This window comes from Calonectris borealis, chromosome 5, assembly GCF_964195595.1.
Source record: "Calonectris borealis chromosome 5, bCalBor7.hap1.2, whole genome shotgun sequence".
NCBI classification, from domain to species: Eukaryota; Metazoa; Chordata; class Aves; order Procellariiformes; family Procellariidae; genus Calonectris; species Calonectris borealis.
In genome coordinates, this window is record NC_134316.1 from 3,877,789 (window position 1) to 3,903,115 (window position 25,327).

The following is a 25,327-nucleotide window of genomic DNA, read 5'->3' on the forward strand; positions in this document are numbered from 1 at the left end:
TGGGAGGTCCCACATCGGGGCAGAGGTGTGAGTGTTAGGGAGTTTGGGGGGCTCGGGGGACAGAAGAGGGGATCCAGGCATGATGTGTTTGGAGCTGTGAGGTGGGGGGGGGCGCAAGAGAGGGCAGGGATGGGTGCAGGGGGGCTGTGGGGATGGGTGTATGGGGTGCAGGGTATGTGATGGGTGCAGGGGGTTGTGGGGTGCAGGGTGTGGGATGGGGTGCATAGGGGGTGTGGGGGTATGTGTGGGATGCAGAAGGGTTATGGGGTGCAGAGTATGTGGTGGGTGCAGGGGGGTGTGGGATGCAGGGTATGCGGTGGGTGCAGGGGGGGTGTGGGGTGTAGAGTATGTGATGGGTGAAGGGGGGTGTGGGGTGCAGGATGGGGGTACAGTGAGTGGGTGAGTGGGTGTGAGGGTTGTGGGGTTGGTGTATGGCTTGTGTGGGGTGCAGGGTCGGGAGGGTAAGTGGGTGGGGTGGGGACAGGGACACGGGGCAGTGGAAGGGACTGGGGCAGAAACGGGCAGAGATGGGGGCAGGGACGGGGACAGAGACCAGGACAGAGACATGGCCATGGGCAGAGACAGGGAGAGGGACTGAGGCAGGGTGAGGGGCAGGAGGCTGCAGGGTCTGGAGAAAAGCGATCTGCAAAACCCGGGGGATCGAAGGGGAGAGGAGGGGAGAGGAGAGGAGGGAGAGCAGGAGGAGGAGGAGGAGGAGGAGGAGGAGGAAGTCGGGGCCGAGCCGCTTCCTGTAGGCAGAGGGATGAGCGCAGACAAAGCTGGGTGGGGACTCGCCGCTCGGGGCTGCTGCTGACCACCCTCCTCCTGCCTCCAGCCCGCATCCCTCCCTCCCTCCACCCAGCCCTCCATCCATCCATCCCTCCCTCCATCCCTCCATCCATCCCTCCGTCCCGCCGCCGCCGCCCGCCCCGCGGGGGACTCGGGGCAGCACCGCCCGCCTCCAGGTACCGCCGGGCACCCGGGGGGGGGGCGGGTCTGGGGGTACTGGGAGCACTGGGAGGACTGAGACTGGCAGTACTGGGTACACTGGAGCTGGGCAGGGCGGTCCCCAGCCCCGGCCGCCCGCTGCCGGTGGCCCCCGTGGGCCCCCGAACCGCCCTAAAATCAGCAGAAAATCCTTCCCCCCCCCCTCCCCGGGTGCTAATCCCTGCATCACCCGCACCCCACGCTGGCCGCCCCACGGGGACCCCACAGCTTCGGGTGGCGATGGCACCTGCGGGGCGGCGTGGGCTGGAGGGGGGGCGTGGGGGTCCCGGTCCCGCCGGGGGCTGGGAGCAGGGGAAAGGTACCTCGGACAAAGAGTTCGGTCTCCCCAACAAAGGTTTGATTTAGAGGGTTTGATCCTCAGTTAATCAACTGATTTGCCATCACAGGAAAGGCTTTTTCCGCGGATGAATGAGACGTAGTGTTCTTTTTTTCTCTGTTTTTTGTTTGTTTTTTGTTTTTTTTTTTTTCCTCCCTGGGAAGGAAGGGTGAGACTTTCCCAACCTCAAATCCCTGCAGGAACCTCAGCTGGGCTGGATCTGCCCCCTGCCTGGCTTTGAGGGGGGGGGATTTGGGAGTGATGGCCATGCAGGTGGAGGGGCACCCAGTGCCCCACCCCGCCGGCCCTGCGGTGGCGGCCCCCTCCCCATCATTTCCATGGAAATCCTTATTTTTCCCAGCAGTGGTTTGTGGGGCGAGCGTTTCAGGGAAAGTAACCCTGGGAAAACCGCCGGTCAGCTCGGGGAAACCCAGTCCAGGGCTCGCTTGCCCCACTGGGAGGGAAATCCATTAAAAAACTTTTGCCTTCTTGCCTCCTCGGTGGAAAATAGTTTTATATTTAAGGAAAATCTTGAAGCACAGCGATCCCCCACCCATTACTAATGAGTTACTCGTGAACTTAAAGCGTCCAACCCCAAAGGATAGCGACCTGGGACACGTATTACCTGCCACTGCTGTACCTGCTGCCTGCAGGGCAGGGGATCGCTGCAGGTTCGGTATGTTATTTATTTCCTCGTTTCCCTCTGGGCCCCCAAATTACTGAATAACCATCACCCTGCCAGCGAGCCCATGCTCCCCGGCCACGACAGGGAAAGGGGCCGGGGCCGTGCGGGTGGCAGCGGCACGTACCCTGGCAGCAGGCTGGGGCCAGGCACGGAGGATTTTTCCTTATAACTGGATTTCCATGAATGCAGCTGGGAGCATGCGATTTTAATCCTCTTTTCTGCCATATGGCCGCTGGCTGGATTGAAATATGACTCAATTAATTATTGCTAGGAAAGCCCTGGGGTGAAGCCTTTCTCCAGGAGGATGTTTTGAGGTGCTCCTGGGGTTATAACGGGGCTTTTCTTACCCCGTGCTGTGGGGTGTGGGGGTACGTGGCTCGGCCCCATCCCACCCCAGCTCCCATGTTGGCCTTGCGAGGGCAGGCATCGGCCCTGCTGCTCCCTTGGCACCAGTTTTGGTGCTTTTTTTTGGCTTTTTCAGCCTTACATTTGCTTGCAAGAGGAAGCAGGGGCTGCTGCTTGCTGCCGCTGGCACCGCATGCTGCTGGCTGCTCACCTGTGACACGAGTTTGGCAGTCTCAGCATCATCTGGATGATGACTGGAGTCAGCCTCACCTCTGAAACGGAGTATCCCCAGCTTGGGGAGGGACCCACAGGTCCCCCCAGCTACTAGCACGGTGCCTGCACGTGCCCATTCACCCTCCCAAATTCCCCAGGAGCTGCCAGCTTTGCTCCCAGCAGTGCACGTACCGGCTCTAAGGATGCTCATTGCATTTTCCCCAGGCTCCTTGCAGCCATCAGCCGGTGGAGGCAAGGAGCGGCCCCGCGGGGCGCATTTGGCGTACAGGCTGGGATGAGCGGCCATACGGTGGCACGGCCAGCCCCGGGGGGGAAGATAACCGACGTGCATCAGGGCCTGGCATGGGGCTGCCTCATGGCACCGGGGTTATCATTTTACGCCGGAGAAATTTTGGCTCATTCATAGCACGGGGGTTGTCGAGACCAGGAGCAGGCAATCGCAGCGGGGTGCCTGATGGGATTCCCACGGGTAGATGGCTGTAAGCCGGTGACGAAGCTCAATTATTATTATTATTTTTAATCCCCAAGCCAGCCTGCTGCTTTGCCGCCCTGTGCTGTGGTGGCCGTGAGCGGAAAACGCTGTAAAAAGCCAAATTTTACAAGGGTGGGCGATGCCTTTCCCACCCGGCAGTCCTTCGGATGTGGATGTGCCCGCTGGGCTTCCAGCGCTTTGGCCTCTGAACGGCGGCATCCGAGGCACCACTTCTCCTTTTGAAACCCAGTGAGTCACCGAAGGAGGACAGCCAGGCGCCGGCGCAGGCTGTTACCATAGTAATTAGGGCTGGTGAGCAGGCACCGGAGCCCCGCGGACCCCCCGCGCCCCCGAAAAGCGCTGCCCGGGGGCGGCTGTGCCTCCCCGTCCCGTGCGTCGGTGCTGGGATGCTCGAGGCCGGCACGCTCGCGACGCGTGTGCCGCTGTCGAGGACCACAGGACTGCACCGCCTGCTCCCTCCCACCGGCCCGTCGCCCCATTTTGAGTTGGGAATAAGGGGTTCACCTCGGGAAAAGCACTATTATCGGCACGAGTTGCATCAGTTCTCAGCGTGATTTCTCCGAGCGTTTCATCCTTGCGCCTGAGCGGGATGCGGGAGCGGGATACGGCCGCGTGCGTTCACAGCCGGCGCAGAAGCGGGAGTGATGAGCAAAGGGATAAGGATGGGTTTTCAATTTTTCTTGCTTTTCAGCCTTTTTTCTCGCTGTTTCTCCCCTTCTGGTTTCTTGTGGGGTCGCAGCGGCTGCTGGGAGGAGGGATGGGATGGAAGGCAGAGGGAGATGCTGCGGGGCAGGGCAGGGCAAGAGGATTTTTTGTGCTCGTCCTTGCACAGTTTTATTGCCTGCTCACTTCCAGTGGGGCTTCAGCCCTTCCTCGTGCATATTTTTTTTCTTCTGCGTGCAACATGCGTGGTACAAATACCCCCAAAACTGGTCCCTTTAAAGCACAGGAGCAGCCTTGCCTCCCCCCGCAAACTCATGGGGAGAAGTGAAAGGGGGGGGTCTCCTGCTTCTGCTGCTGGTGGGGGAGCGTGTGATGGCTGCGGGGGAACGCAGGCTGTCTCTCCTGGCTCTCCGCACACGCTTGGCACGAGCTGTTTGGCACTCGCCCCGTGTAGAGGCAGGTCTGAGCTGGGGAGAAGGATGGGCTCCAGCTGCCGGGAGGACACGGATTTGGCTCCGCGGAGAAGTAGGGCTTGCTCCAAAACCCATCTGAAGTTTGTTGGGATGGTGTTCGTTGAGCCTTGGGTCAGGCCAGCGATTAATTAATGATGTCTTCGATCAGAGCCGTGCAAATGAATCGCCAGCACTTTGCGGGTTGGGCGGCAGCGGGAGCTGGATGCAACCAGCCCCTGGGCTGGGCGAGGATGCAACCGCGCTGAGGCTGAAGTCGAAAACCATGCATCTCCTGTATTTCATGTAGGTGTGATGGACTTCAAACACCAAACCCAATTTTTCACAGGCTCAGTGGAAAAAAAAAATCCCTGCAATGGCATCGTACCAAACCTTAAAAAATCACCACCTTGCTATTCGCATGCAGTTGAGAAACCCTCGACAATTCCTGGGCAGCCGCTGCACCAGGACCTGCTTATCCTACCAAACACAATTAGTTTTCACCTTATCTCGTCCTTCCCTTGCTTTTCACACAGCATTTTTTTTCCTCTGTTGTCTATCGTCATCGTTGTAACTCGGGCTAATTAGTTTATCCAAGGGAAGGTCCAGGCGTTGCTGGATCGTGGTCGATGGGTACCGGCATGGCAGGGAGGTCTCCGGTGGTGGATGATGCTTTTGTCTAGCATCCAAAAGCCAGCTGAGCTGCAGGTTGGTTATTCTCGGGGGTGCTGCTGTGAACCCCAAAGTGCTGCACCCGGCACGGCAGGGCACCCCGGGACCTGGCGGATAAGCTCCTTTAGCTGAGTTGGTGTCTTGGTTTAACAGGTTTATCGTCCTGCCCTCGCTTGCTCTCCCGGGGGCTTTGGGAAGGAAAGTCAGCTCTGTCCTTCCCGTGATGCTCCCTACGAGCGGCTCTCCTGGCCGGGAAGGTCCTGGCTGGACAACTGGGTTTGTAAGAGGGAGCAACTTGGGTGGGAAGGAGCAACCTTGCCCAAGCCTTGGAGCTCATCAGGGATCCCGAGCATCAGCTCCTTCCTGGATCGCATGAGATCCCACCAAAGGGGAAAAATCCCCGGCACAGTATGGGATATTCCCACTGCAAACTCCGCTGTGTTGCTGGTTTTACCCCGTGCCGCTCTGCTCAGCATCCCTCCTCCTGCTGCCTCCGGCATCCTCCGGACCAGGGCTGCTAGACCCCAGCCCGAAGCCTGGCTGCTGCCTGTGCCCATCCCCGCGGGCAGAGCCACCAGCTGCAGCCGGGGACCGCGGGGACGTCGGTGCCCCGTGCCACCACCAGCGCCTCTGCGCAGAGACATAGACCTAATTATAAAAGATGCCCGGAGTAAGTCGGTGCCGCGAAACCCCCTTCCTCCGCCTGCCCGCGTGGGAGCAGCTCAGCACCCCCAGCGGTCACCCTGGCTGGCACCTCGGGGGAAAATAGTGACGGGGTTCGGGTGGGTTTATGCGCTAATTATAATCGGGTCGTTTCAGCGCTGTCGTGCCTCTCTGTGTCAGCCCTGCCGTGTTGGGAAACCCGCATTCCTCTGGCAACAGTGCAGTTGGGGCCGGATCCTGCAGCCGGATCGGTCCCCGCAGCATCCCCAGCACGGCGGCTGAGAGGGCTGTCCCAGCCCTGCACCTCCTCGGGGCTCTGAAACCGCGTGGGAACTGGGGAGGGGTTCACCAGTGGTTTGGGTTTTATGCCAAGTCGCGGCGAATGCGAGCAGTGCTTCAGCCCTGGGCTTTGCGCAAGGGCAGGATTTGTGCTAACGCTGATACCCGCGTGTGCTGATTCTCTTTTAATAAAAACCTTTCTTGGCTTATTTGCCGATAAGCAAACGTGGCATCGAGTCCTCGTGGCTGTGGAAAAGCAGCGGTCGTGGTGGGACTGCCACACTTACGGCTCTGGGGGGTTTATCCCCAGCCTGGGGACCTGGGGACAGGCAGGGTGTCCCCGTGCACCCACCAGCAGCCGCAGGGACGTGGAGAAGCCGTGTTTTTTCTCTTGCCTCTTCCCATCTGAGCCGTGTCCCAGAGGAGAGACCAGGAGCTGAAGCTGGATGAAGCGCAAGAGCATTTAACGTGTTGCAGCATCCCCCGGGATGGCGTGGGGAGCACTGCCAGGCGCCCGAGAGTCACGAGCCTGAGGCGCGATCCCCTTAAAGGGGATGCTGAAGGGGTGCTTCAGGCTTCGGTCATCTTAAACCCCCCCGTAGCTGCGAATTCCTGCAGTTTGAGCGCATTGCACTAACTGCGGGTTTGGAGGAGTTGTGCTTTTTGGACCATTTTGGGTAAGAAAGCACCGCTCACCGGCAGATGTGAGATGCTCGGTATTGAGTGAATTCCCTTCTGGTCCCGGTGTCTTTGGTTTTGCTTTGGAGTAGGTGCAGCGAAGGGAGGGGAGCAGGATAAAGAAGGCGTTGGGAGTCGGGGAATGGATCTCGAACGCAACAGGGGTGCCAGAAACACGTCATCACGATCCCGCCATCACCGGGGGATGCCAGGACGGTGCCAGCATGTCTGATGCTGGCAGGCGTCATCGTTAGGGCTTCGTTATGTTTACAGCCGTGATGCCCAGTTTGGGGTAGAGCTGGGGTGAGGAACACCCACAAGATGAACTTTGGGCTCTTCTTCCTCGACAGCATCAGGTGGGTTTGGGTTTTCCAAAGGGCTGAACCTAAACCGAAGAGCTGTGGCTCGGCTGCCTCGGCGTCGGCTTTGCCGTAGGGCTGGGCTGGATTGCCTCAAACCCTCCGTGGTGAGTTATCCATCACCCATGGGGGTTGAGAAGAGCGGGACGGCGATTGCCAGCCAAGTTGGGGTGGGGGGCCGGGGCTCCAGCTTGCTCTCCCCGCTGCCGTCAGCAGGAGGAAGGCAACACGTGAGCCGTTTCAAGGCAGAAATCACCTTGCAAGAGTTTATTCTCCATTTCGACGTGTTTCTCCTCAGTTGGACCTTGGGAGGAACAGGCAGGGGTCAGGGGTGCAGGAGAGTAAATAAGCATCCATCATCTGCTCGTGGGGTTGGGGCTGTGTGCCCTGCGGAGAGCCCTGGGCCAAGCACGCAGGGGACACTGAGGGGCAGGAGATGTATGGGGGATGAGTTGAGGAGACCACCTTCTACCCCACTGCTTCTTTTGGTTTCCCATCTGCAGACGCCGTTCTGATGGGGATTAGTGTGTCCCCAGTGTCTGCAGACACCTTCTCAGGTCAATATGGTGTTGGTGGCTCCTTAGGTATGGGCCACATCCAGCCTGTTGAGCTTTATGGCTTTGGGGGAAGGTTAAATGTCCCTGGAGATCCCTTTGCCCTCATGGAGCCCAGGGGCACCATCTCATTGCTGCCCCCAAACCCTCCTGCCAGATCCTCCCTGCCTTTCGCCTCTTGAAAGGGTCATCTCAGATGGAGGGACACCGAGACCTTGGTCTGAGTCTCCTGAGGTACAGATTGCTCTTCTCAGAGCACAAGACCCTCACGGACAGGCACAGAAATAAAGTCAAACTCTTTCCCTTTGCCCTGTTACCGAGCAGCTCTCCCGGGCAAGCTTGTGTAGCTCTGTTTTAGAAAGGAATGTGGTAACCTAAGGTTTGTATTTCTTCCTATCAGACATGAGAGGTGAGGTAACGGTTTTAAAAGTTGTGACGGAACAAAAATTCCATCAAATTGAGGGGGAAGGGGTTGCTTCAGACACCTAAAAGATAGGTCTGGAAAAGCATTTAGGAGTCTAGTGTGTGTCTAAACTGAATGAGCAATCTACAACTCCTAGTTCCCTAATTCAACAGAAGGACCACAGGCGCTTATTTATCACCAGTGAAGTTACTTAGTCATCTAAAATATTGCTGCTTCACGTACCCTGAGGTGTTTTTGGTTAGCATCGCCTAAATGACACTCAGCAGTTTGTGCACACCTGAATTTGTTATCCCACGGGCAAGTTCTACGAGTGCCCTGATGGCAGGGCTAGGCTAAGAGCAAAGCTCCCGCGCGTACTTACAGCTCGCCCACCGCAACTCCAGCCGCCTTAACTGAAAGCACGCAACCGGTGAAGTTGGTTCCACCAACCTTTTGTACAGTAAACCTTTAGGTCAAAGCACTCGTTCGGGAACGGCAGCCTGTGGTTCAGCAATGCTCTGGATGTACTGCAAATTTCCCATGCAAACTAGAATTTCTGGTGCCGCTATTTGCTGAAATGCAAATTAGTTTTCTTCTAAATGCATTAACAGTTCCAGGGAATGTAGTCAATAGCAGTAAGTTATTTATGGACGTTTTCAGGATACATAGCATACCACTGAGCCTAGGACTCCCCACTTCTTGCACAAATGCTCTCCCCATTAGGCTATTACAAAAAAATGTGGCACTACCAGGATCTCTCCCCATCTCTTCAAAGATGAGAGTAACCCCAAATGGGAAAGTGAAGTCAAGGACGGGTTGGAGACTGTTACCCGCACTCTCATACAAGCATCTGGTGGTGCAGACAGTGCCTAAATCTAGAAGCAAAGTGGCTGTTAAGACATCTTTCTCCATCCTTGCTCCTGTTTGCTACTTGCTTCTTCTCTATACTGGCTTCTGTCAACGCTGTTACCAGGCGTGTAACTCGCCGCACGGTGGTTTTGCCATACTCTGCAATTAAAGATTCCACTTAATTAAGGCACTTCAACCACAGGGTAATAAATAAATTCGAGGTCCAGCAGTCCGATTTTTGGCTTAAGGTTTTTGGCTTTTGGTGGTGGAAGATTTGGTGGGGTAGCGAGGTGGGGGTCGGTCTCTTCTCCCAAGTAACAAGCGATAGGACAAGAGGAAATGGCCTCAAGTTGCACCAAGGGAGGTTTAAATTGGATATGAGGAGAAATGTCTTCACCGAAAGGGCTGTCACGCCTTGGAACAGGCTGCCCAGGGAAGTGGTGGAGTCACCATCCCTGGAAGTATTTAAAAGACCTATAGATATGGTGCTTAGGGACATGGTTTAGTGGTGGGCTTGGCAGTGCTAGGTTGGACTTGATGATCTTAAAGGTCTTTTCCAACCTCTATGATTCTATAAGTAACGCCGTCTTGTGCTCCTTAATATGGGATTTGCACAGTTTCTTTGGGTTTATATTTTTTTTTTCCCCTTTACTTTTTTTTTTTTTGCAATGCTTGATATTGCAAGTGTAAAACCACCGCCCAGGCTAGCAGCTCCGGGGTGGCTTTCTCCTCCCGTCTGCGTAATATCGGTGTTTGCTGAGCATGTGTCATTTCACGATACAGCCAGAATAACGCGTGGTGGTAAAAGCAGGGCCGTTGACTCAGCAGGAAGCGTGGCAGGGATGCTTTGCGTGCGTTTTAAGGAGAAAACGGGCTGGTTCAGGGATTTTGGGCTCCATGGGAAAACCAAGATGTATGTGGAGGTTAGTAAGTGGTGAGCATGCTAGAGAGGGGGTGAGGATGGAGACGAGCTCGGCAAGCCGGGGGAATAGCGTGGGAAAGGCTCCGAGGGCACAGCCTGGGAGAGAAAAGCAAATTTTGCTGTTTTGCAGGATCATCGTAGTCAGGAAAAATGCAGGTGGGTCAGGACTTGAGCAAAGGGAAGCTGCTGAGCCCACGGCCGCGGTGCTGCCGCCTCTCTATTCCCCTCCACATCCCTGTCCCAGTTCTGCCGCGATGGCCGTGCCCTCCTCTCCTCATCGCATCGGGAAGGACCCAGGTGTACTCGCTGCCTCCGTAACCGGGTCCTACTTTAGACCGAAATGCATTAGGTTACAGGAAAAAAAGAGGCAGCAGCGGATCGCAGAAGTTAAATTTAATTGAGATAATATGGGTCAGCTCACCGACCGAAGACGGAGGAGCAACCTACTTCTCCCTAGCCAGCCCCAGCTAACCCGGTTTGCAGCACCGCCATGGCTCTGCATCCCTGCCCGCATCCCTGCCACGGACTGTCAGCTCAGAGAAACCCCCCTGGTAGCCCCGAATTTGCCAGCGGGGAAGTCGCAGGCCACGAAATGTCAGGGCCAGCGCAAGCCACAATAAATTAGTTTTCAAAGTTATTGATTGTGAAAATACAGAATAGCACGGGGAATTTTTTTTCTTCTTTTTTTTTTCTTCTTTTTTTCTTTCTTCTTTTTTTTTTTCCCTTCTTTTTTTTTTTCCTTTCTTTTTTTTCCCCCCAGAAACCTGCTAAAATCGCCCACGTTTAATGGTGATCCTCCACCTGCTGCTTGGGATCCAGCCATCAGCAAATGCTTTACTCATTTAACGGGTATCTTAGCGATGCTGTAGCGCGACAGCTTTGTAGTGAAACCTTTGCGGGGTGACTGTAGCTGCAAGATACAGGGTTTTACCCCACAACCCATGCCTAAAGCACACCAAATCTCAGAAAGTCGTGACAAAGCTCTCCCATCTCCATGCAGTGCAGCCACTATTTGAGTAGTGGCTCTAAAGGCACCGGCTCTGGATGCTGTGAAAAACCTGAAAAAGAGATAAAGAAGGAAAAAAAAAAAGAACAGCTCCCAGCTTTGCTGCTTTGATGGCAGGGATGGGAAGAGAAACACCAGGCAGCAGCACCGGGGCTTTGCTCTGCTATAGCAGATAGGCTGTGACCTGTTTGCTGTATTTGAAGCTTGAAATAAAGCCTTATGAGTAATGTGGTTCAGGTGCTTATCACTAATTAATTAATTCTTTTGTACAGTGGATACCTAATTAAAGCAGTCTAAGGTAATTCCTAGGGGGGGCTTAAACTAATGGGATGGTTAACGGGGTTGTTTCTTTGCTGATGTAACTTGTTGGGTGATTCCCAGCGGCTGGAAAGGGTTATTAGGCTTTGTGTGAGTGTTACTTAAAATAAAATTCTAATAAAGGTTTGGTTCGGGTGAAATCATCAGAGAATGATTCCTCATTGCAATGATTTCTGCAGCTGAGGGCTTCACGTGCTGCCAAAGTTATTTGGGCGAAAAGGCGCGATGAGGCTCTTGCGTTTTCTAAGCGAAAGGAGCGGGTTTGGTTTTATTTTAGCTGGGCGGAAAAATGCTTTGCAGGAGGATGAGCCCAGCAGCCTGGCGCCGTGGCAGGAGCTATTGCAAAATCCACATGCTCCTTCCGATTTTTAGGTTCCCCCCCCTAAAAATGTGATATTTTAACCAAATCAGAGCGACTCAGTGTCTTACCCCCATTCCTCGGGGGGTGGCCGTACCCCCGTGCTGACGGGCGGGCGGTTGGTAAATCACCGCGGCCTCGAATTCAGGGTGACTTTGCGTGAGGCTCGGGGCGGGTTTGTCCCTTCGGGAGCGGTGTTGACAAAGCCAAATACCCAAATCCTTTTGCAAATGTGATGCTGGGTGAAACGCCTCCGCCTTGCAGCGCTCCCTTCTTCTGCCCTTCGCTTTCAAACCTCACTTCGCACCTTCCCCTGAAGGTCTTTATCTTGACCCTGGCGAGCGGGATGCTAAAAACTGAAATCCAAGAATGGATCAGTTAATTAACATGAAATAATAGCTCTTGGCTGCTTCCCTTAATTAAGGGTCAGGAGTTCAGAGCTGTATGAACAGATGCTGAACTCCTTTTCGCGGTACAGGAGCTCATTCCTTCCTCGACAGCTTTAACCATCTCTCTTTTTCCTGGGATAAGGGGCAGGGAACCGGGATTTCTGAGCAAGGTATGTACAGAGACTTTATTTCAGAGTCAATCTGAGTCGTTTTTGGGAAGGAATCAAGAACTGAAGGAATCGAGAAGTCATAGGTGTGATAATGCTTCTAATTCAAGGGTGATTTTGGTTTTCTAGAGGTCTCTCCATGGGGAAAAAAGAGCTTTTTTTGAGGGTTTCTGCTCTTTTCTGGCCAGCTGGGAGGTGGTGCATGTTTCCTAGACCTAGAGTCTCCTTCAGAGCAGAAACTTCTGCCCTGTGAAGGAAGGGGCTTCCCAGCCTGCTGCCGCTTCATCGGTAGGAAACGGGTTTCATGGGGTGGATTTTGGTATCCAAGAGACGATCGGGATTTCAACGGGAATTTTTTATTTGATCGATTCATTTGTGCTTTTACCGTATAGCTGCTGCTCCATCGGTGCGTGGGTGCTGGTGGTGCTGGGTTATCACCCTGAGATGGTTAAATCAGGATCACTCCAGCCTGGGAAGAGTCATGCCCTCGGTAAGGGTTTTGCCAGGCTGAGAATAATCCTAAAGGGGTTTGCTGTGTTATACAGTGTGGGTACGGTGCGTTATAGAGGAGGAACTCGTCTTTCCTTGGCCGTTGCTGCAGGAGAAATGCAAAATAATATACTCAAGTAATTTCAGGGATATCTGCATAGTATTTTAACGGACGTTAAAAAGTGCATTGGCCAGGGCTGCATAGTGCCATTGCCCTGGAGCACCTCTGCTACGAGGACAGGCTGAGAGAGCTGGGGTTGTTCAGCCTGGAGAAGAGAAGGCTCCGGGGAGACCTTATTGCAGCCTTTCAATACTTAAAGGGGGCTTATAAGAAAGATGCGGACAAACTTTTTAGCAGAGCCTGTTGTGACAGGACAAGGGGGAATGGTTTTAAACTAAAAGAGGGCAGATTCAGACTAGATATAAGGGAGAATTTTTTTACGATGAGGGTGGTGAGACACTGGCACAGGTTGCCCAGAGAGGTGGTAGATGCCCCATCCCTGGGAACATTCCAGGTCAGGTTGGACGGGGCTCTGAGCAACCTGATCTGGTTGAAGATGTCCCTGCCCACGGCAGGGGGGTTGGACTGGATACCTTTAAAGGTCCCTTCCAGCCCAAACTATTCCATGATTCTATGACCTCCAGCCTGGGCTGACCCCCGTGCAGGGGAGAGAGCCTCCAACATGGGAGAAACCTGTGGGCTTGTGATGCCCCAAGGCTTAGCGGCTGCTTTTCCAAGGGTTTCATGGATCTGGCGGGGAGAAATCCAGGCATCCGACTCGTGGGAGGACTTGGGACCACAAGGGAGCCCCACATGTTGGTGGGGGGATGGAAGGTGAGAGTTTGCCACGTCGGGAGGGGAGGTCTGCACCCATGGGTGATGGCCAGGGGGGCTCCCACAAGCTCCCACAACAAAACCATCTGCAGCAGCCCGGGGCAAAGCATGACCCATCCGTATGTCCCTCCTCAGCACTTCTCCTCTCTGCCTGATTCCCTCCTCCTTCTCTTTTCTGTATTTACTGGGCCATCTGTAAGCTGGAGACACTGTGGTCTATCCGGGGGACTTCAAAGGTTGTGGAGATGTCTCCATCTTCCAGCCCGACGGGGAGGTCGGGGATGCCCTAGGCAGTGCGGGTACTGCTTTGCAGGAGGCGGCCAGTGGGGCATTTCTGAGAAACCTTGGTTTTCTGGGGAATGCCGGTGGTTTTAGGGAATTTCTGAAACTGCTTGTTCTCCTCTCAGGCAAGTTTCATAAAAATCAAATGCAAGCAACTGAGAGCATTAGTGGTTTTTTAAACCTGGGTAGGATGAAGGCTAACTGCAGCTCGCATGGGAGGCAGCCGTGTCCTTTACTGCGAGGGTTTCGCTGCAAGCCCGCCCGGGGGTTTGCAGGGCAGAGGCTCCCCGTGTTCCCACTCCTCCACTCACGTGCACTACGGCGAGCCTCCCGTTGGCCTCTGGGTGTGTTTTAACGTTTCATTCAATTTAAAAAAAAAAAAAACAAAAAAAAACAACCAAAAAAAACCCCAACCCTTAAATAGTTTTCATTTTCGGTGCAGCGGTGGCATTGCTCAGCCCCGGTGGGGACCGCAGAAGTGGAGCCTGTGCTTAAAGCCTCTGCTGCAAGAGAGCCCGAGAGGCGGTGCTGGGGATGGCGTGACAGGATGCCTGCCCTTATCTGTCCCTTCTGGTGTGTCACACCGAAACGTGACAGCCAAGGCCTTTTTCTTTCTGTGCCACAGCATAAACAGATAGCGAGGAGCCCAGCTGCCCACCCCCCCCTGGCAGGCGTTGCCCCCCGGCAGGCGTTGCCCCCGCTTGTCCCCGGGAAGCATCGCCGTGGGTGCTGAGAGCACGACGAGAGGTCAGAAGTGAGTCGGCAAAATGATGGGTATTTTTAATCCGGATGAAAACGCAGGCCATGGGAAGAAGGCGATGCTCGGCTGCAGCTTCGCTTGCTTGGACCGCTGGACCACGTATTTGGGCATCCTTATTCCCCAGGATTTGGCCAAGGTCCCAGGGCCTGACGGTTTGTCCCTTGTACATTAAAAAAACACACTCCTCCCCAGGGTTTTGCCCCCAAATGTCGGTGGGGTGGCTTTTCCTTTACAGGGGTACATCCCCAAAGACCCTGGGCCAAGGTGGGGGGGTCGCACGGCTTTTTGGCTCGCTGGAAATCTCCAGCTTCGTCAGCCGGGGAAACGACGCTGCTGTTAAACCCCTGACCTTCAGCACAGGGATCAGCGGCGTTCCTGGGGTGCCAGAGCCTTGTGCCAACCCCGGAGCAGGTCGGTGAGAGCCACCATTTCCTATGATCGGTGGCAGGAGGGACTGGAGCAGATGTCCCAGGCTGTGCTGTCTGGCGGCTGGTCCTTCAGCTGAATAATCTCTTAAAAAAACCAACAAAAAAAAAACAAACTAAAAAAAAAAAAAAAAAGAAAGGAAGTCGAGGTTGGTTTCTGTTTGCCTTCGTTTTGAGCCGTTAGGATGCCTGTGAGAAAATAAAAAGCTGAGATTCTCACTTTCGTGTGATGCAGCCGGCGCGGTGACTTCTCCGGGCAAAAGGGACAGCCCTGCGAGGGCTGAAATGTCCCCGCGGGGCCGGAGCCACCTGGCTCCATCGCCGCTGTCCCCGCCAGCTCCTCCCTGGGTCTGTACGTGCCTCGTGGGATGGAGGTTTCTCCCCGGGTGGGCTGCGCTGGGACACGCTCAGCTCTCTAAACAGTTGCACGTTGCTAAAACCTTTCCTGCTTGCAAACTTCATGGAAAAGCGTGCCATCGACTGGAGGTATTAATGCGGTCTGGGCTTCAGCCGCGGTCAGCTCCGGCAGCACAAGGTGGATGGAGGGGACATCTCGAGCCGGGCTCTCTGCAAAGCCAGCTGCAGCCCTGAGCTTTTTATTTAATGCCCCAGCAAAATTAGGGAAGAGAAAAATCTTTGCAGCAGTTCCCTCTCGCTCCCTGTGCTTCGCATTGCCTTGATAATGAGATTTGCCGGCGGAGGCAGGGCTGGCTGAGCCAGCGGCAGGCTGGGTCTGACCCCGGCGCTGCTTTTGGGGTGAAATATGGCTGAATAGGCCAACATGGGCAACAGATTTTGCCCCCTCCCCGACTGCTGCAGAAGCAGCGGGAGGCCAGGCCAGCCGCGGGGTTGGCACCGAAACCCGTCACTGCGGGCAAAACACCGGCATCGGGGCCAAAACGGGCACCCATCCCACCTCGCCTCTGTTTGGCGGGAGGGATCGGATGCTGGTGTGATAACGAAGCCGTTTCCATGGAAACAGGCTCATTTTCCACTCAGGCGCCTTTGAATTTATTTATTTATTTGCCGGCATGTCTCCGACCTGTGAGCTGCTTTTCGGCGATTTAAACACCGTATTGGACATCGGGCGTAAAAAATAGACGTTGGAAAAGGGAATAAAATCCCTGTGGATGGGGACTGGGAGCTGTGGCTGTAACCACGCTGAGGATTAAGGTCCTGTGCCCCAGCGAAGCGCTGTGATGGGAGCCCACGGGCACAAATCTAGCTCATAACGTTTTCTTTGCTTAAGGAAATAATGACACACATGTAATTTGGGCGGATTAAGGCTCCTTTCCCAGCCAGGTCTGCAACTGCTGTCGAGATCAATGCAACTACACCAGCTCCCACCCCCTGGAAACACGGCTTTTTGCTATTTTCTTTTTGTCTGTAATATTTTTATATTCTTCTGTATATGTTTAGTAATTATTTTTCAGCCGAGCCGCCTATTTTTAGCGATGGCTTTTAGCAAAAGCAACAGGATGGCTTGAAAAGCCAGCCAGCCCCGCGCGAGGGATTCCCACGCTCCAGCCGGCCGGTGACCGGCAGCACCGGCTGCGGGGGGGCGACGGCACGGCCGTACGCTCGGTTATCCGTTCTGCCTGCCACATCACACCTGGTTTTTGGGGAGGAAAAGGCAGTTTTCAGGAAAGCCTGCTTGCCTCGGCGGCGACCGCATTGGCTCTGCATCTGGCCGTGCCCCTGGGGTGCAGCGAGCTGGGCTGGCCTCAGCCGCTGGGATGCGCAGGGGCCAGGAGCAATCCCAGGAGGAATGTGAGCTGGAATAAATCCCTTCGTTACAATACCCAGCCTGGCACCTTTTCTGGACCAAAAAAAAACCCTGGGTGATGCCTGCCTGGTAGGAACAAGCCTGAGCCCTGAGCTCCCCAAAACCCTGGCTGCCCCAATGGGGTTCACCCACTTTGCTACTAACTGGGTGGAAAATACTGGTGCAGCAGTGATGGAAAGCATGACTTTTTAATTGAAACCAAGAAGCAGGGAGGTTCCTGCTTTCACTCCGAAAAGGAGCTGTTCTCGGTGGTGGGCGATGCCGTGCGGTGCTCTGGGGAGCTGCTTTCGGTCTTTACGGTGGAGGGAGGGCGAGGTTTTGCCCTGGCAGATGTCAGCGCTTTCGGTTTCTTTCCTGCAGAGCCATCGCTTTTCCTTTCGGTTCAAGCGGGAGGTGTGGGGAGAACGGTTTTCTGCAAAGCAGAGAAAAACCCACTGGGAGGTGAAAAAAGTCTGGAAAGTTGGGCGACAGGAGAGGATGTGATCCAGAGGTTTAAAAACGCAGAGGACCGCAGTTGGGTGGGCAAAGGCTGCAGACCCCTGGAGACGCAGGAGGTCTCTCGTGACACCTGGAAAATCTCACTCGATGCCTGTTTGCATCTTCAAGAATGTAAGAAAATGCTTGGCGAGGATGCCGGTGTCCCAGCCAGGGTTAGCGCCGCCTTTGAACAGCGATGGACCCGACCCAGTGCAAAATGTGCTTCGAGATACCCCTTCTGTAACGATAGCTGCCTATTTATGGTAATTGGGCTAAATAATCACCCTTAAAATGCCATTTTTTAAAAACATTTAGGAGAATTCCGGTCTCTTGAGATAAAACCCAAGTGAAAGGGGGGGGAAAAGCTAGAGGGGTGTTTGGACTCAGGTTTTGTGGGTTTTGGGCTGGTGATGGAGGTGGTGCAAGGCGCGAGGAGGCTGGGGACCCCTCTGCCCAAGCGCTTGCTCTGCAGCCTTTCAGCACAGCTCCGTGCAAAGCAGGCGGCAGCTTGTGCTGACGAGGAGCTGGCAAACGAAAGCTAATTACTCTTGCAAGCAGGGCTGGCAGCTGCAGGATGCCAGAGCCCCATAGGAGCCCAGTTTGGGAGGGAAGAGTAGGATGGCAGCTTAGCAGGAGGGCTCGATTGCTCCGGCGTCAAGAAATGCTCCTTTCGCAGTGGGTTTTTTGGGTGGTACGCGGCGTTTTGCATCGCTCCTCGGTCGAGGTTGTGGCAAAGCAGGTTGTGCCAGGCTGTGCCAGGAGGCAGCCCCGGCAGCTCACCAGGCCGGAGCTGGATGGCAATTTGGCAAATTAATTTACTGCTGATTTAAACGAGTCTCTAGCAGCTGGGCTGTGTGCTGGCAGAAGGGACGGGGGTCAGCGCCTCCGGGCCGGCTCGCTTGGGGATGGGGGAGCACGGGAGCAGCGCCAACGCTCTCCCCTGGATCAGAAGAATATTTAAAGGGTGTGCAGGATCCATAAACGTGCTGGGAGGATGAAACGCATCCAGAAAACAAGGTAGACGTGATTAGCTTACTGGGACGGAGGAGGGCTGGTCGGTCCTTGGCCCGAAGCAATGGTGGCTTTTAACGCAGAGCAAATGAGACCCCAATCTTACCCCGTTGGGCACAGCTCGCTGTGCGCACGCTGAAACAGCGACGGTGGGCAGCTCACGGGCTGGGTTTTGTTGCTCCACATCACGGGTAAAAGCTGGAGATTTCAGCAAAGCCGGGGTGAGCAGACCAAGAGCAGACACAGCCGTAAATGCTGGATTAGTGCCCCGACGTCAGGGGTGCCCCTCACCCAACTAAATCCCAATTTTTGGTGCCTGGTTTGGCTGGGTGTTGCTGGTGAAAGAAGTAAATATCATTTGGCTATCAATTGCTCTTCATTAAACAAAAAGACAATAAATGAGGTGTTTTCTTGGAGCATAGGTACCAGCTAGCAAAAACCAGCAGCAAAATTTCCGAGTCCAGACATTTATTGCAAGCGCTTTTGCATCCTTTTAAATGAATCCAACCTCTTGCCACATGCAGTAAATAACCCGTGACCCCTCTGCACAACAGACAAGTATCAAAACAACCTGGCGAGATCCTGAGTTGTAATTACAGTACAGAGCCCAGAAGAGACAATATCCATGTACTGTACGTGCTAAACATCATTAGCATGAAAATCAAATAGCATCCTTACTCATTAACCTGTGGGCTCCAAGGCAGGAATCTTGTTATCCAGGCACAGGTGCCATTAAGTGGGTGAAATAAGACGCCGTCCGTATTCCCTTGTGAGTGCCATTAAACCCTTTTCTTTGCAGGCAAAGTTTAGCACAACAGCATCAGGTGCGAGAACAGCCCCGTGACAACTGGGGGATCAGGAAATATTGGGAAGCACGGTGGTTTTTTTACCTTTAAGGTGGGGATTTTGATGGCTAGGGTGAGGAGCCGAGCTCTTCCAGCCGGAGGGGTCCTATAGGTAAATCGGAGTAACGCGGCGAGCGCCGGCACGTGTCCCTCCTGCGTGATGGCTCCTTTTGCGCTCGCTCAGCCCCATCAGTCCCCGTATAAATCCGCTGTGTCCAAGGGCTGCCGTCACCCCACGGGGCTGGGAATACCCGGATTCCCCTAACGGGATGAGGCGGGCTCGCTGCATCATCCGCCGGGTCTCCAACCCCGGCTCTGAAAGCTCCCATCCCAGTGCCCACGGAGGGATGGCTCCGCTAGGAAATAAGCTGCCTGGAAAGATAATTTCCTTCTAACAGTCATTCTCAAATATTTTGGTATTTTTCCTCTGATCTGAGGATTTAGATATTTTTCCGGGTGATTTTAATTTGTCTGAAGTCTGATGCTCTTGGCATCTACCCACTAACAAGTGTTTTCTAGTTCAACGTGGGGTCCGGCAGCAGGGAACCCCACACCTCCTTGGGTCTTGGGGAAGAGAAATAAATCATAGACTAATTTGGGTTGGAAGGGACCTTTAAAGGTCACCCAGTCCAACCCCCCTGCTGTGGGCAGGGACATCTCCAACTAGATCAGGTTGCTCAGAGCCCCGTCCAACCTGATCTGGAATGTTCCCAGGGATGGGGCATCTACCACCTCTCTGGGCAACCTGTGCCAGTGTCTCACCACCCTCACCGTCAAAAATGTCTTCCTTATATCTAGTCTGAAATGGTGTGGGACAGCGGCACCTGCCAGGGGTAGTTTGGTTGGTTGCAATTAGTAGCAAAGAGGCACTGGAGGTTGAAGGAGAGGAGGAGGCTCTAGCAGCTTGGCTTGGCTTCAATCAAATCCAAACGAAAAGACATGGAGGCTTTGGGTTTACTCCTGGTGGCTCCACACCCTCCCGGGGGTACGGTGGGGTGTCCTCACGTTGGGATAAAAAAAGCTGCTTGAACAGCTTCGCTGCTGCCCGAGCGATGCCCGGGCTGTCGCAGGGGTTGGTTTTGGGTGGGGGATATTCAGGAGCTCAATTCAAAGTGTCACCTGCTATTGTTTTGTTATTCACGTTGGAGGAAGAACGCCCAGTTCCTCGCAGTGTGGAAACGCTATAAAACCATCGCTGGCCCCCAAACGGTTCAAGTTCCTACCTCAGGTTTCTGCAGAGGGGCCGAGCGCGGCGGGGGTGCGTGGCCGGCTCCTGGCGACGGCAGGGTCCTGCGAGCTGCAGGGTCCCTGGCATCGTCCCAGCAGCCCGGTGCACGGCGGGGTGCTCACACACACGTCCCCCCCTCTGTCCCACCGGGGTCCCGCTCTTCTCTGGTCTTGTTTTTGAGGCTGTCTTTTCCACTTTAGTGCCTCTAGATATAGTAAGAGTATGGGAGGTGCATGAGGGTGGTAGCAGGGTTGGATACATATATTTTGTTTAAAGATCAGGGCTGGAGCAGCCGTACAGAGGCTCTCGGCAATCCTCCCCGCTCCCGTGCCTCCTTCCGTGACATTAAACTTCACTCCCTAAGTCACTCTGCCACCGGAGCAGCCGCAGACCACGGACCTCTGTATGAAATGGCACAACATCACCGAGAATAACATTTGCTGCATTAGAAAAGTCTCCGCGGGCTCCAAACCGTGCAACGGTGTCATGGTTGATGTACATCTCCCTGAATCTATATGGCTACCGGCTTTCCTACCAGCCCAGTGCCGCCTGCCCTGCCAGAAACGGGCTGGCACCGCCACCGCCATCCCCTTCGTGGCTTTGCAGGGAGAACTGAAAGCAAAAACAGGAGAGAGGCACGCTGGTAGCCTGCTGCTCAAACCCCTCTCCAGTGAAAAAACTGGGGGGAGAGCTGAGAAAAACCAGTGCGGAAACAGCACAAATGCTTGAGCTAAACCTCGAGCCGTGGTGCAGAGCTTTGCCCGACGTGGGCAGACCCAGGCAGGAGCTCGGGCTGTCGGGGATGCTCGGTGGGAGCTGGGCTGCGGCAAAGAGGGGGAGGATTTTGGCAGGCTTCCCCGGGGGATGCTCTTTTCACCCCGCCACGTGCTCCGTGCACCAGACGGTTAAATCGCATGCGGCGCTCGGCATCCCCTCTCGCCGTGCATCCTACGGCGTGCTCGGATGCGCCGCGGGGCTCGCCGCAAGCCGGGGCAGGAATAGCTAAAAGCCTGGCTGCCAACAGCCCTCGGATAGTTGCCCGCTGACTTGAAACCTCTTCCTGTGCCGAAAACTTAGCTGAATGCAAACAAATAATGTCACTGGGGGCCGTGCTTGGAGGGCCCGGGAGGGAGGGAGGGGGATACGGAAGGAAACCCACAGCCTTTCTGCCTCCCCGGCGGGGTACGGGACTCAGCGTCTGCAAGGGCTCCGGGTTTCCTGGGGTAATAAATAATGTTCTCGTTGCATTGACTGGCATCACACCAACCTAACCTGGCTCCTTTTTTTTTTTTTATGTTCTTTTTATTTAAAGGTAGCGAACGGCCAAGAGGAGCAGATCTTTCCCTAGAGGCACAAATCACCGGAGAGACCTGCTTCTGGTAAAAAATAACTCCTCCTCGTGCTCCCCGACGGGCAGGGGGGTGGCTGGGGAGGGGTCTCATCCTGAAACCCCGGCTGGCCTCGGCACGGCTCGCTCTCTGGTCATCTCCGAGCATGGGCACCTTGCTCAGTGCCAGGTTGCTTTTTTCTGTAGGTCCCAGGATGAGCTTCTTTCCAAACACCCTTATATCCCCTGAGATGGGCTTCAGCTGAAGGTGCCCACAGCTTTTTGGTATCCTCCCTAAAACGCCACGAGCCCCTCATTTTAGAGCTGTGCCATTCTTGTCCCATCACCCCAGGGGCTGGCGGGGGGGCTCGTCGTGCCCTGCTATTGCAGAACACCCCCGAAACCCCCCCATTTTTGAGCTCGCAGGCAGCCCCAGGGGCCAGCACAGCACGGCTGTGTCTCCGCTGTAAAATACTCGCTGCTTGTGAAAGCACCGGCTGCCGGAGGAGCTGAACGCTGGGCTTCTGGCCGCCGCTGCCGGAGCTTGCGGCTCTTATAAGGTAACGGAAAAACATCCGTGATCGAGATGGCGTGGACTTAACGAGCGTCCCCCGCCTGCCTGGGGTAGAAATCTCGAGAAACAGGAAACTCCAGCATCCTGTTTAGCATCTCAATGTTCAAGTTGGCAGCAGGGACAAAGCAAGGGAGGCCAAGGGACACCGGACGCACGCTGGGCACCGGCGCGGGGCTGGATGATGTGCCCGGCTTGGGGCAGGGGAACGAGCCTGGCACGGCAGCTCCGGGCAGCGCGGGGCTGCTCGGGGGGAGCCCGTTCTCTGATTTTCTTTTGCCTTGTCGCCACCGCAGCTTTTCGTATAACAGCCAAAGCCAAAGTACGGCTCAGCTGGCGTCCTGCTGCTGCAGGCTGTGCTCCAGAAGGTCCCGATGTCCCCTAAGCACGGCTCATAGGGCAGCCCCCGCTCTGGGGACGACGGGGAGGGCACAGGAGGGTATTGCTGGCAGCGTGCGACTACCCGCATACCCGCAAAGGCTGGCGGCTCACTGCTCTTGTACAAACACAGGATTAAACGCTGGCTGAAATGCCCAGGTCTGCATCTCCCATCCTTACACCCTCATTCACAGGGCTCGGCTCTAACAACTCCCCACGTGCAACCCCAGCTCATCGTTTTGGGGATTTCAGGGCAGGGAGCAGCTCTCTGCCCAGTCCAAGAGTTCACCCAGGTGTGTTTGTGCCCGCAGCCCATCCGGAGAGCGTGCCTGGCCCGCCCATGGCTAGCAACAACACTGCTAGCATAGCGCAAGCCCGCAAGCTGGTGGAGCAGCTGAAGATGGAGGCCAACATCGACAGGATAAAGGTAGCGTGGCGGTGTCTGCTGCTGAGCGGGAGCCGGGACGCGGTGGCGGGTGGTGTTTATGGAGGATGTCCATCTACGTGATCCTGATGGCCGGGGCTGAAGGCAGCGGGAGATGCTCGCCTGGAGAAGGCAGCTGGAAGCATCGCCTGGAGCCCTGCCGGGGGGTGGGAAGGAGTGGCTCTCCCCGAGGCATCTCACCCTTCTTGGGAACAGGTTAAACCCACGCTGTTTGTCACAGTTGCTGTTAAAACTGTCTTTTGGACAGTGCTCGGTGCTCAGCCTTGAGGTTAGTGAGGAAACTCTGAAAGCAACATTGTCCCGAAGCCTTTTTCCTATGGAAAGCCCAGTCCTTTCTGGGAGGCGTTTCCTCTGCTCTGACCGCTTCTGCTCCATCCCGGTGGGATTGCTGCTTCTGGGCATGCAAAAGCTCATCAGCTTCAAGCTTGAGATCCCAGGGGATTTGTCTTTTCCACTGCAGTGGTTTTGGATGACAGCCGGTCCCGGGGAGAGAGGTGCTCCGGGGCCGGTTGCTGGCTGCAGGCACATCTGGGTGCTTGCAAGCAAAACCTCGCCTCTTGGGGCCGGGGTGAGCTCCGGCGGTTTGGGAGCTACCGCCGTGTCCAGAATAAATAGCCAAGTTGGTGGCTGCGGGCAGCAAACGTTGCTGTAGCAGCTGTGGGTGTCCCCGCCGAGGGATGGGGGGGAGAGGCAGCGGGGATGGAGCTGAAGTGGGTCCTCCCTATGGCCAAGTCGGGTGAAGGATGCGAATGGGTTAAGGATGCGAAGGTTGCTCACGGGAGCGCGTGTGACGGGCGAGCTTAGAGCCCAGAGGTGAAAAACCAGCCCCACCGGCCAGGTCTTTGGTGGGGTTTGACCCCTGGGTTGGGGATGCTGCGAGCCCAGCCCTGCCAGCGGCATCTCTCGGGGTGGGATGTCCCCAGGGCAGCCTGTCCCTAACGCGGGGCTCCTTCTATTCCAGGTGTCAAAAGCGGCAGCAGACCTGATGGCGTACTGCGAAGCCCACGCCAAGGAGGACCCTCTATTGACCCCCGTCCCGGCCTCAGAAAACCCCTTTAGAGAGAAGAAGTTCTTCTGCGTGATCCTGTAAACCCTCGAGGAGCCTGACCGGCACTCAGGCCACCCTGAACACTGATGTAGAGTTTTTAGGAACGGGGACGACCTGCTAGTCTGCAGAATTTAAACAAAAATAAGTAAAATACATGGCCTGGAAGCTACAGAGATGTGCATGTTTAAAGAACCTGGCCACCTTTGGGGGAATAAGATGATCTGCATTGCGAGGCAAAAGATCTGAAGTCTGTAGAGTTGCCTAGAAAGAAAAAAAAAAAAAAAAAAATGTAAAGAATAAATTTGTGTCACTTTTCAGCTCACAAAATTGTTTGATTGTTCCATATTTAAAGCACCAGAGCTGTGCTGAGCAAAGTAAGTGCTAAGGATGTGTATAACCTTCTTGGAATGATATTGTTGGTTTCTTTCCAAAATATTATTTTTTATTTAAGTTGTCAGATATATAGCGACAGGTTAGATGACTATGACGTTACTCAATGTTTGGTCTTGTGCTTTTTCATTTCTGGCGGTAGCGTAGCGCAGGGGTTGAGCGGCCCCGCGGCGGGTCAGCGAGGACGCCGGCAGCTCCTGCCTGCCCCCCACGTGCCGGCAGCGGCGTGTTTCTAGCGAACCCCACTTTCTACCATTTTGTATATGGTTAGCTTCGGCTCTGCAAGTAAAAGTGAATCATGTGTCGTGGTTGGTGCTTCATACTCCTGTGACGACGTTCGGTGGTAGTGCATGAGAGTTTATCTCTATTCATCCGCTCCAGACTTTTTTTTTTTTTCCCTATCATTTGACACCACGTGCTGGTGGAAGAAGCTGTAGGGAGGAAACCGAGGCGATTCTGAAAGCAAAGACAACTCCCGCGATGCCTTAGACGTGCCTGAAATACCTCCTGCGTTAGGGTAGGTGCCAGCCCCCGGGTGCGGGGGCTCAGGGCGGCCCCTGCCCCGGGCGTCGCGGGGTAGCTAGAAATCCGAAAATCAAAGTCGACCACTTCTTTCCGGGTCTTTCCTTTTCTCCTACACCTCTGTGCCTCTGCCCTCCTCGCTTGGTCCGTGTCCTACTCTTACGGCTTCCCGGCAGCATCTCCTCCCCTCGGGGCTGGGCCGGGATGCTGCCCCGCGGCGGGATGCTTCCGCCCCTTCCCGCACCCGCCGGCTCTCCCGTTCCCGCTGCCGCCCCGTTGCGATGGGTAGAGGCACAGGTTGGGGAGCCGGGGGGGAAGCCGGGGGTCACCCCTTCACGGAGGTGCCTGATACCTTGTTTACACGCAGCCTGAGCTCCGCGTCAGGCTGGGGAATTATTCCCAGGTCCGGTTCATCCGCCATCAGCATTTCGGGGGACACCCGCCACCTTTTTTTTGGCTCCGCTTCGGGTTAATACTTTTGCGGACGTGGCTTGCTTCTCCTTTCCGCTGCTAAACACCTCCCGGCTTTCCCCGCTCATCTACGCTCCTGGGAAACTTTGGGAATCATAACTTGGGGATCTGCGTATAAAATTAGGGTGTCACATAGGGGTTTTGGGGGTCTGCAGTGACCCCGCTAAACTGAATCAGGTATCAGCTTAAAAATCCCTGTGTATTCAAGAGGGCAATAGCCTTTAAGG

At 55.1% G+C, this 25,327-nt stretch overlaps 1 protein-coding gene across 5 annotated transcripts; it reads left to right on the forward strand.

The window, feature by feature from the left end:
- The first annotated feature begins 694 nt into the window (after positions 1-694).
- GNG2 (G protein subunit gamma 2) lies at positions 695-24,044 on the forward strand. 5 transcript variants are annotated; one of them, XM_075150753.1, is made up of 4 exons: positions 695-965; positions 21,261-21,327; positions 22,536-22,651; positions 23,631-24,044. In XM_075150753.1, exons 3-4 carry the CDS (start codon positions 22,565-22,567, stop codon positions 23,757-23,759), a joined length of 216 nt encoding a protein of 71 aa, XP_075006854.1. In that variant the 5' UTR covers positions 695-965; positions 21,261-21,327; positions 22,536-22,564; the 3' UTR covers positions 23,760-24,044. The 5 variants fall into 5 exon arrangements, with proteins under 5 accessions (XP_075006854.1, XP_075006857.1, XP_075006856.1 ...); XM_075150756.1 differs by lacking the exon at positions 695-965 and adding an exon at positions 16,780-16,996; XM_075150755.1 differs by lacking the exon at positions 695-965 and adding an exon at positions 17,004-17,127.
- Positions 24,045-25,327: the final 1,283 nt, after the last annotated feature.

Excerpts from the sequence above, each read along its gene's own strand:
- GNG2 (XM_075150753.1), top strand. The coding sequence starts at position 22,565 with ATGGCTAGCAACAACACTGCTAGCATAGCGCAAGCCCGCAAGCTGGTG. Across the intron at positions 22,652-23,630 it reads CCAACATCGACAGGATAAAG|GTGTCAAAAGCGGCAGCAGA; the intron begins GTAGCGTGGCGG and ends CTTCTATTCCAG.